Source organism: Budorcas taxicolor, chromosome X (assembly GCF_023091745.1).
Source record: "Budorcas taxicolor isolate Tak-1 chromosome X, Takin1.1, whole genome shotgun sequence".
Classification (NCBI taxonomy): Eukaryota; Metazoa; Chordata; class Mammalia; order Artiodactyla; family Bovidae; genus Budorcas; species Budorcas taxicolor.
Window position 1 is genome coordinate 78,673,616 of NC_068935.1, and position 10,826 is coordinate 78,684,441.

Genomic DNA, 10,826 nt, shown 5'->3' on the forward strand with positions numbered 1-10,826 from the left:
AGCGTATGCACTAATGCATATATGTGGAATCTAGAAAGATGATACCAATGAATTTATTTGCAGGACAGCAATGGAGAAACAGACATAGAGAACAGACTTATGGACACGGGGAGAGGGGAGGAGAGAGTGAGATGTATGGAGAGAGGAACATGGAAACTTACGTTACCATATGTAAAATAGATGGCCAATGGGAATTTGCTGTATGTCTCAGGGAGCTCAAACAGGGGCTCTGTATCAACCTAGAGGGGTGGGAGATGGGAGGGAGGTTCAAGAGGGAGGGGGCATATGTACACCTATGGCTGATTCATGTTGATGTTTGACAGAAAACAAAATTCTGTAAAGCGAATATCCTTCAATTGAAAAATAAATTAATTAAAAAAGAAAAAAAAAGTGTTGTACCAATCAATTATTGTTTTTTTAAGCCAGCTTTTCCACTCTCCTCTTTCACCTTCATCAAGAGGCTCTTTAGTTCCTCTTCGTTTTCTGCCATTAGAGTGGTATCAACCTGCCTATCTGAGGTTATTGCTATTTCTCCTGGCAATTTTGATCTCGGCCTGTGATTCATCCAGCCCAGCATTTCACACGATGTACTCTGATTATTTAGTCAGGGTGACAAAATACAGCCTTGATGTACTCCTTTCCCAGTTTTGAACCAGTCCACTGCTCCATGTTCGGTTCTAACTGTTGCTTCTTGACCCGCATACAGGTTTCTCAGGAGACAGGTAAAGTGGTCTGGTACTCCCATCTCTTTAAGAATTTTCCGCAGTTCATAATGACCACAGTCAAAGGCTTTAGCATAGTCAATGAAGAAGAAGTAGATGTTTTCCTGGAACTCCCTTGCTTTCTACGTGATCCAGTGGATACTGGCAATTTGATCTCTGGTTCCTCTGACTTTTTAAAACCCAGTTTGTACATCTGGAAGTTCTTGGTTCACGTACTGCCGAAGCCTAGCTTGAAGGATTTTGAGCATCACCTTACTAGCTACTAGCACCAGGATCTTCCTTGGTGGCTCAGATGATAGAGAATCTGACTGCAATGCAGGAAACATGAGTTCCGGTCCCTGGGTCAGGAAGATCCCCTGGAGAAGGGGAGTGGCTTCTCACTCTAGTATTCTTGCCTGGAGAAACCCATAAACAGAGGAGCCTGGTGGGTTACAGTCCATGGGGTTGCCAAGAGTCACACACGACTGAGCAACTAATACTTTCACTTTCACTTACTAGCATGTGAAATGAGCACAATCGTATGGTAGTTTGAACGTTCTTTGGCATTACCCTTCTTTGGGATTGGACCCCATGAACAGATAGAAATGTAACAGATTTCTATATCATAATTTTGTACTCTGCAACTTTACTGAATTGATTTATGAATTCTGGTAGAGTCCAGGTGACATCCTTAGGATTTCCAATGTATAGTAACATGTCATCTGCAAACAGTGACAGTTTTAATTTTTCCTTTTCCATTTTGGATTCCCTTTGTTTCTTTTTCTTCTCTGATTGTGATCTCATAACGTACTTTCTACAATTTATTAAATAATATGGGTTTATTGAAATTAATTTACATATAAACTCTAAGTGCCTACAAACATTCTATTATGGAACCACCACTCCAATCAACATAAAAAATATTTTCATCAGCTACAAAATTGTTTCATGCTCTTTGGTAGTTTAACCCATAATCTCAACCCCAAGACCCTGGCAATGCCCAGTCTGTTTTCTGTGTCTATAGTTTGGCCTCCTCAAGAATGTGAAGTAAACGGAATTGGGAAGTATGTAGATTTATCCATTTGGATTCCTCAGAGAAAAGAACATATAGGTGATTTCTGGATGTGCAATGTACATTTATGTCACCTGAGTATGGTTACATGGGTTGATCGGTTCATAATTACTTGTGATATTGAGGGCTTACACTCTCCACAACGTGTATATGTATAGTCTGTTTAATTCGTATTTAATTCAATGTAATTAATCTTTTATGTTTGGAAGGGTTATTTTATGCAAAAGCAATAGTAAATCCTTTTTAAAAAGTGAATCATCGTTGTAAGTCAGGCTGGCAGATACCTCAAGAGGACTAGGGAGGAAGAAGCGATTGGCTTGAAACAAAAGGGGGGTTCAAAACTACAGGCCTGTTCTCCATCTGCATCTGGGAAGTACTTACCAGGCCTTCAGTACTGCACAAGCACAAGGGCACCAAGCACACCACAGTCATTCAAACACTGGGACGGTCCAGGGACTGGGATAGTTACCCAGGGATAGTCCAGGTGGAAAATCTGGCAGCCCCAGTGTGCCCGGCCAGACCTGGCCAATGCAGGTGAAAGTTACCCCACATTAAGTCAGCTGAGTAGCAGCCTTTATTGCATCTGCAAGCATAACCCGTTATCACACAAAGGAAAATACAAGCCAACTGCAGGGATTAGGACTTGGACATCTTGGGGCAAGATTACTGTGCTCACCACCCCAGGCTCCCTCTTCAGGACTCACCGACTCTACCGTCTTTGCTTGTGCCAGTCTCCCTCAAGAGTCCACAGAGAGCGGTAGACCTGGGGATGGGTGTGATGGGGAGGAAGCGTCTTCCCTGGAGTTGGACAGGCAGCAGAACCAGGCAGGATGGGGCCTAGGGCTCTCCAAAGCAGCTGTCATTGTCTCCCAGGCTGGAGAAGGGGCATGAGGGGGAAAGGTGACAGGGGGGCACTGAATGAGGCTGGGCTTCAGCCTTCCTCCTACCCTCTGGGGCACAGATGTATTTCTTTAGCCTATGCCTTAGGCCCTGCCACAGATTTCCCGCTGGAAGCGGAAGGCTTGGGGCTGAGCCAACGCCTGTGATGTATATGTTTCCAGCAACGTTATACTGAGGTAGTTGATCTGAACTGTGTGCTCAGAGGAGGGAAGGGAGCCTGGTAAAGAGTGAACGAAGGGTTGTGCTCATGCCCTCCCACCTCCCCTTCCATGAGCTTTTCCACGTCCTCACCCTGGTGACCACAGTCCCAGGCCCCTCTCCGCCCAAGAGTGGTGCTGATGCTGGTGCTGGACTTCTCCCTGGGCACAACTTACCTACATGTCTCGGTGGGCAGAAACCTCAGCTGGAAGGTCTCTGCCAAATTTACTCACTTGGACAACAGCGAGATGTGCTACACCACCAGGCAATAACCACTGGATCAGCTGTAAACTAAGTGATCAAGCCCACCTGCTCCAGGGAGGGGTCTGAGTGGAAGGAGTAAGTCCCATTCATCTTCTTTTCTGACCCTGAGGTCTGTGACTGTCCCAACCCTCGTGCTCTGTCCACCTGACCTCATGCCACGAGCCGCGGAAGGAAGTCAACGTGAGAATGTGGGGGAAGGGCGGACCCAAGTGCTCCCCATTGCTCAGGTGCAGTCACCTCTAACTCCCCACAAGTAACCCAGGTTTTGGAGGAGGTCTCCTGTTTCTAAGATGGGTAGCCATGTCCCCGGAGCCACTCTTCCCATTTTCACTCATCCACACCCTCAGCAGTTGGCAGACATCACAGAATCACAAGGTAGGAGCCAGTGCCCCCTCCAGCGACTCCAACATTTTGAGATGTCCTGTCCTGAGATCTGCATCCTCCCCTTCTATGTTTTGGGAACGTGACAACACCCCTTGAATAAAGGAGATCCGACCCTTGCTTTGGCTCACTCAATGCCCTACAGAATCTGGACCAGTCTCTACTTCCATTACTCCCTGAATCACGTCTTTCTGCCTCAAGGGGCATTATCCCTGATGACTTTTATTCACACAGAGAGATGACCAGGCACCAACTTTGAATGTGCATCATACCCTCTTTTGTGAAATAAAACCATGGTCTTTCAGGGAGGGAGTCAGGCAAAACCTACCCTCACTTCACTCAAATACAAATGTGTCCCTCTGAGTCGCAGGCTGGCACAGCCCTGGGGTCTTGGCTGAGAGAAGGAAGTCCTCCCCAAACTTCAGAGAAGGGCGGGTGGTGGGGGGGTGGGCAGAAATTGAACAGGAATTTGAGACTTAGTCTTGTGTGCCCTAACAAGTAGTCTGGGAGACTGAGCTGGGACACTCTGGGAAATACCATTTGCAGGAAAATCTATGTCATGGGGCTGGTGGAACAGTATTTGATGGAGACCCTGTAAGAACACAGACTTACCAACCATACTTGTCATAGAGCCTGAAGGACCCATTTCCACTCAAGCGCAGACAGACATCCAGGCGGCAGGAGTGTAGGCTGGTCAGCTGGCTAGGGCAGGGAGGACATGAAAGCTCCAAGGACTGGACCATCCATCTCTAGCTGTCAGGGTGCACCCTGCCCCAGATCGGCACCAGACGCCTCTCCTGACTTCCAGCTCGGCAGCTAACCTGAGCTTTTCTCCTGTGTTCCCTGTACCTTCGCTCCTGCTCCCCAGTTCACTGGGTCCAAGATTCATCCTCTTGCCCTTTACTGAACCCGAGGAAGGGGAAGCACAAGTTTTGGTGCCTGAGTCTCAGGGATGAGTGCTAAAGAGGAGAGGGGGAGAGTATGCAGGTTCCTGCTTGCAAGGTGGCACCGGGGGGTGGGGTAGGGACTCCACTGAGAGGGTAGGGCCCGGGAGGGGGGAAGATGAGCACACCTGTGCCTGTTACCACCTGCTTAAGTAAACATGCAGGCAAGGTCATCGATGGCAAGCCAGGGGAGGGGTCGAGGGTGCTCTGACAGGAAAGCAGAGCGGTCAGGGTAAGCAGGACAATGAGTGCAGTGAGGAAAGGGTGAAAGACTGGAGCTCTGTAAGGGGGGTCATGAGTTCCTTCCGACAGGGAGGCAGAATGGCAGCAATGAATGGAAACTGCTAAACCCCAGAGGAGGGTGTTTAGAGAACTAGAAGAGGGCCTTCAGGGAAAAGGGAGGACGTGCCAATGTGGCCAGACAGAGCCCACACAGAACACAGACTGGGGGTGCTCCGCTGGCCTGACGGCCTGGATGGTAGCAGAGGCTGACCCAGAGTCCCCACCACAGGATGCCAGAGGTACTGTTCTTGAACAGGCTCTGATGTGGAACAGCTCCCCACCAGGCCTCGTCCCCACTCCCTTAACCCCTACCCCTCAGAGAGAGGGCAGAACACAGAATATGAGAAGTCCTTTAATCAAAAACTGCTGTGGCAAAACCAATACAATATTGTAAAGTAAAACAAATGGATTAATTAAATTAAAAAAAACAAAACAAAACAAAACAGAACTGCTGTGAGACCGGGGCAGAGAAGGGGCAAAACAAGCGGCAGAGGATGCCCCGGTGGAGGCAGAACAAGAGGCAACAAGCTTGGCCACAGCTCGCCAGCCCTGGAGGTAACAGCTGCTCCTCTTGCAGGAAGACACTGGGCTCAACCTGTGAAACAGCAGAGTCAGGGAAGAGCCTCAAGCCAGGGCCAGCCCACAGCCCTGCTCAATAGCCAACGTTGTGGGAAGGAGTATGCAATGTGTAACACTCACTTCAGAGGATCTGGAACGTCTCAGCCAGGTACTGCATGGAGGCTGCAACAGGGAGAGGCATAAACAGGTGCTCCAGACAGACGGACATAGAAGCCTGTCCCCCTGTCCCCGTGGGGAACCACCTAGCCCTACAACCTGAAACCCACATACCCCCAGCCCAGATGCAAAGAGCTCTGGGCCTGATCCCTCCCCACTACCGGAATTAAATGTGGAGCCATTTCCTAAAAGGAAACAAAATGTGCCAGCAGCTCTCAAGCTCGGGGCCACGTCCAAACCATTCAAAAACTGTCTCGCAAAATATCCAACAAGAACCTTAGAGGCCACGCCGATCAACAAGGCATCTCTACAAGTCCTATCGGAAGGAGCTCTCAGGACTCGAATGGCTGGCAGAGTGTGCACGCAGTCCACACGGTACTTTGTTACTTGTCCGCACGCCCAGCTGAACATGCACCGCACGCTCCAGGGACAGGCTTGCTAGGTTCTCCTCCCCACAGGAATGCCGATCCCTACGAGGCCCCCTGCACCTGCAGCCCACCCCACCCCAAGGGCCCACCCTGCTTCCGCACTAAGAACCCGCTGCTCTCTGTCCCTGGTTCCTCATACCTAGTTGCTCCTTAAGGTCGTCTATTTCTCTCTGTAGCACTACACACTAGGCCAGCAGACACAGGAGGAAGAGAAAAGGTTAGTATACACCCGCCTCCCCTCTCCTCCTCTCCTCTCCCCCGGGCCCTCCATCCCAAAGCCAGGTGTCCAGACTGGCAAGGCAAAGACTTTCCTCAGTGGAAAGGAGGTGGGCTCCCTCCTTGGGGTGTGGGATGGGACGGCGGGGAGGGGGCCCACACACGTCAGTTGCACTTGGACCCAGATCCCACCATGGGGTTTGGGTGTGCACTTCCAGGAGTCAGAAGCAGCATTACCCGAGGACAGCCCTGCCTTCCAGGTGGCTGCTGCTGCCTTTTCGGTCTTGGGGGACGGTCGGCTGGTCTCTGGTCACCTGACAGGGAAAGGACACACAATCCAGCTTCCCAGGCTCCCAGTGAGGTGGAAAGGGCCAAGCAGGGTCTAACGTGAGGTGAGGCCGTACCACCCTCTGCTAGCATCAAGCCTCCCCTGCTCTGCCCGGCAGGCAGCCCAAACCTTCTCTCTGGGCCTGCCCCTCCTATTCCTCAGGGGCAGCCATTTCACCACGGTGGTCGCCAAAGACTGTGGTTCTGGGTTCGAGCCTCCCAGAGCGGTAGCCACAGCCAGCACCTGGGAGAGCAATGTGGGCGAACAGCACTTCACAGAAAAGGCTATTAGCCTGCAGGTCTACGCCCAGAGTAGCTGTTGGGGCACTGCCACCAATCACCCCTGCCAAACAAATCCCACACAGAAGGTGATGGGGCCAGGGCCAGCCCTGTTGACACCCTGTTTCCCATGGGAGAAGCAGCCTCTGAGCCCCCAGGAGAGAGAGAGAGAATCAGAGACAGAGGTTTCTGCCTTCACCCCTGGTCTCCACCCACCCCCCCCCCCCCATATCAAAACCCAGGACACTCACCTGAGGGGCCAGGCCCTCTGGGCATGACTTCTCCCTTGTTCATGGCCACGGGCTCTGAGTTTCCTGAGTCCTGCCCACCTCTGATGCTGAGGTTGGCGCTGCTGGGTTCTCCACGATGCACCCGTGAACAAGATGGCCGCGGCCTGTCAGTGGTTAGCTAAAAACAAAGATTTCTCACTGATCTGCAGTAAGGATGTGTGCGTGTGTGCGTGCGCATGTGTGTACCAGTGCATTTATATGTCCATGTCTGTGTGTGAGAGCTCGTATGATTCAAGACCGAGCTGAGGCAGGGAATTGGGAAGACAATCGAAAGGCTGATCTCTTTAGCACATTCTCCGTCAGTCAGCCCCAGGCCAGCAGGCAGAGCTGAGCTGGGGACAACAGTGTGGCACTGAGAAAGTCTGGGGCCCCTGCAAGGAAGGTTTGGGGAACAGCTAGGAAGTAGGATTCAGGAAAGTGATGCGTCTAAACACTGAAGCTCTGTGAAGCTTCTAAGGGGTCCCCTCAAATCAATTCAGCTACCAGCCCTCCTTTCCACGCCAGCCCCAGCCTCGTGGAGGAGGCTGGAAAGAGGCCAAGGGTGGAGAACCGAGCCCAGCACACCCAAAGTGCTACCTTCACGTTTGTCCCCAGGAATAGGACCCCAACCTGGCATCCTAATGACCCAGTGACCGAGGGCCACCCAATGACGACCCCTGAGGGATGGAGAAGGGGAGCACGGGGTGAAGACATGTGTCCTGGGGAGGGTGGCAGGGGGAAGAGTGGGGAGAGAGGAGGGGCCTGGCCTACTCACTTGGCCCTTTGTGACTGGGTCTCTGTTTGGGTCGTTGTCTTCTCCCGACGCCGCCACTGCTGCCACCGACTCCCGGGCCCGCCTAGCCACGGGCTTCTTCCCAGCGCCGGTGTGCTTGGACTCTTTGGCTCCCCAAGGGACCAAGGCATACTTCTTGGACCTCCCAAGCAGCGGGATGCCGAAGATTGGGGGGAAGGTGGCCGGATCCAGGGGAGTGGCCGAGATTCCCCGCCCCCAGGAAGGGAAGGTTCTCCCCAGGGCAGGTTTGGAGACGCCCCCAGAGGATTTCTTCTCCTGGACCCTCTTCCTCCTAGGACTGGGCCGCGGCAGCCTGGCTGTAGTGGCAGCTGCAGGAGCTGCTGCTGCTGCTACTCCCGGGTAGCTGGGCAGGCTGCCCCCCTTCCCCCGGAGCACGCTCTGCATTTTCTTAGGGGGTGAGATGTCCTCCTGGTCTGCATCGCCCTGCCTGCCCTGCCTTTCCACAACCGAAATCAATCCTCGCCGAGCTGAGGACAGGCAAGTGCCTGGCACGTCAAGGAGATTCTCCCTGCCTGGGACATTCGAGTGTCTGGGTGTGTCCCCGGGATCCTTGGGGCTGTTCAGCTTGGCCTGGCCTCCGTCTTTGGGATAAATGCTCACTCTCATAGGCTGTATCTCACTGCACTCATCCGAGGACTCGGAGTCGGAGAGCAGCCCGGCTAGGCTTCCTGAGGGGGGCCACTGGCGATCCACAGCCATGTTCAACCTACTCTTAGTGCCTCTCTTAGGGTTCCCCCAGGCCCGGCCTGCCCTGGGCCCGCCGACGCAGAGAGGGCCGGCCTCAGCCTGTGCCGCTTCCCCACACCTCTGGGCGGCCGCGCCTCGAGTGCTGGGGCGCGCCTCGAGGTCCCACAAGGCAGGCACTTCGCCGACCGCGTATCTCTCCGGGGACATGTGTCTGCGGATGCCCAGCAAGTCCAGGTCGGCCAGCTGCTGCAGGATGGCCGCCACTGACTCGTCAGACAGCTGCACGGCGTACCCCGTGCCGTCGGCCGGGGAACCAGGCCGGCCTTCGCAGCCCAACAGCACCGGCCCTCCCGCTTCCAGCACCGCCCGCTCCAACTCGAAGCCCTCAGAGTCTGGGAAGCCATCCCCGCCCTCACCCTCGCCGCTTCGCGGTGCCCCCGGCTCGGGGCCGGGGTCGGGGCCGGGTCCCCGCGGGGCTGGGGAGCCAGCCTCAAGGCCGCTGGTCTGCCCCCCACACTCTGAGCCAGAACCCCCTCCCCAAACAAACACCTCATCATCTGGGGAGCTCATGTCGCGATCTGGGTGGCTGCCGGACCTGGGGCGGCGGCGATTTATCGACCCGGTCGCGGTGGTGGCGAAGATGGCGGTCAGGGCACGTGAGGCACGCGGCGTCTGGAGCGCGCCGTCAAGCGCCACACGCACCGCACGCAGGAGAGCGCCGCAAATGACGCGAGGCTTTCAGCGCGCCAGCGCTGCTGCCTCCTCATTGGTCTGGTTTCCGCCAACCAGCACGCGCCTTGTTTGCCCGCCCCCTCGAGGTGTAACCAATGGGGTCGAGGGCCTCCTCCGGTTTGCTGCCGAGCCCAAAGGCCATGCCGGCAGTTGGCGAGTTGGCGGTTGAAGGTCACGCTGCGCTCGAGTGTACCTCTGTCAAGCCTCTCGTCCCACCTCCTCCTGTCCCACCTCCCGTTTCCAGTCAGAGTCACAGCCCTGAGCCCTGACCGTGTACAAAGTGGGTGGAGCGGGAGGCGGGTGGGAGGGGGCGGGGTACTGAGGCCGCGGGGCGCCTAGTACGTGCTGAAAGCATTTGCCAGCCTTCCTTCCACCACAAGTCTTATGACCCAATGGGAGAACGGGCAGAGGAATCCCGCACTCAGTGATGAGTGGTCGGCGTACTTCTCCCCAAATGGCCAGAAGACAAAGGGATCGTAGTCTTGTTCTGTAACATCTCTGCCTCAACTACTCCATCCAACGTTCTTGGCAGGCAGATTTGGGGGACAGACTGGGATTGACCTCCCTCCCTCAGCTCTTTCCCCACTCTGAGGCAATTCAAAGAAGAGAGAGTCTCAGTCAGTGTCCAGTTACACCCGCAAAGATGCTCACCCCTGCTGATCCTGGAGATGTAAACTAAAACCACGAATCGGGCTGCACACACTAGGATGACAAGCTTCCAAGTGCTTAACCATTCCAAGAGTGCGAGAGTTTAGGAGCAAACCTCTGTGGCGGTGGTGCAAGAAATCCATTTGGGAGGTAATTTGGCAGAATCTATGAAAAGCAACTTACACAGCAGAGACCCCGTGCCCGGCACTCTTCTAAGTGCTGTACGTAAATAGTAACGCTTCCTTGCGACACTCCTAGGACTATAGTACTAATGATTACCAGCCTCTTACAGGTGAGGAAACAGGTACTGAGAGATTCGGCCACTGGCCCACGGTCATTTGGCCCACGGGGGTCAGTGGTAGAATTGAAGCCAAGGAATCTGACTCCGGAGTCCTTGCTTTGATCCAGAGATCTAAAAAAGCTATTTCCCCCCCTCTATCAGGAAGTCCACTGCCTGGCACATCTTCTGAAATTGAGGGTTTATTTCTAAGATCTCTATTTTACTCCATTGGTCTATTTGTTAATATGGCAGTAACACACAGTTTTGATTAGTGTAGCTTTGTAATGTTTTGAAATCAAGAAGTGTGAGTTCTCTCCTTTTTCTTTGGGCAAATTGTTTTCCCTATTAAGGATCTCTTTCAGTTCAGTTCGGTTCAGTCGCTCAGTGGTGTCCGACTCTTCGCGACCCCATGAATCGCGGCACGCCAGGCCCTCCTGTCCATCACCAACTCCCGGAGTTCACTCAGACTCACATCCATCGAGTCAGTGATGCCATCCAGCCATCTCATCCTCTGTCGTCCCCTCCTCCTCCCGCCCCCATTCCCTCCCAGCATCAGAGTCTTTTCCAATGAGTCAACTCTTTGCATGAGGTGGCCAAAGTACTGGAGTTTCAGCTTTAGCATCATTCCTTCCAAAGAAATCCCAGTGTTGATCTCCTTCAGAATGGACT

At 53.6% G+C, this 10,826-nt stretch overlaps 1 protein-coding gene across 1 annotated transcript; it reads right to left on the reverse strand.

The window, feature by feature from the left end:
• Positions 1-5,442: 5,442 nt before the first annotated feature.
• LOC128069700 (uncharacterized protein CXorf49 homolog) lies at positions 5,443-9,067 on the reverse strand. The gene is made up of 5 exons (XM_052662813.1): positions 7,772-9,067; positions 6,979-7,135; positions 6,359-6,435; positions 6,045-6,090; positions 5,443-5,483 (listed from the first exon to the last, which is right to left on the reverse strand). Exons 1-5 carry the CDS (start codon positions 9,065-9,067, stop codon positions 5,443-5,445), a joined length of 1,617 nt encoding a protein of 538 aa, XP_052518773.1.
• Positions 9,068-10,826: the final 1,759 nt, after the last annotated feature.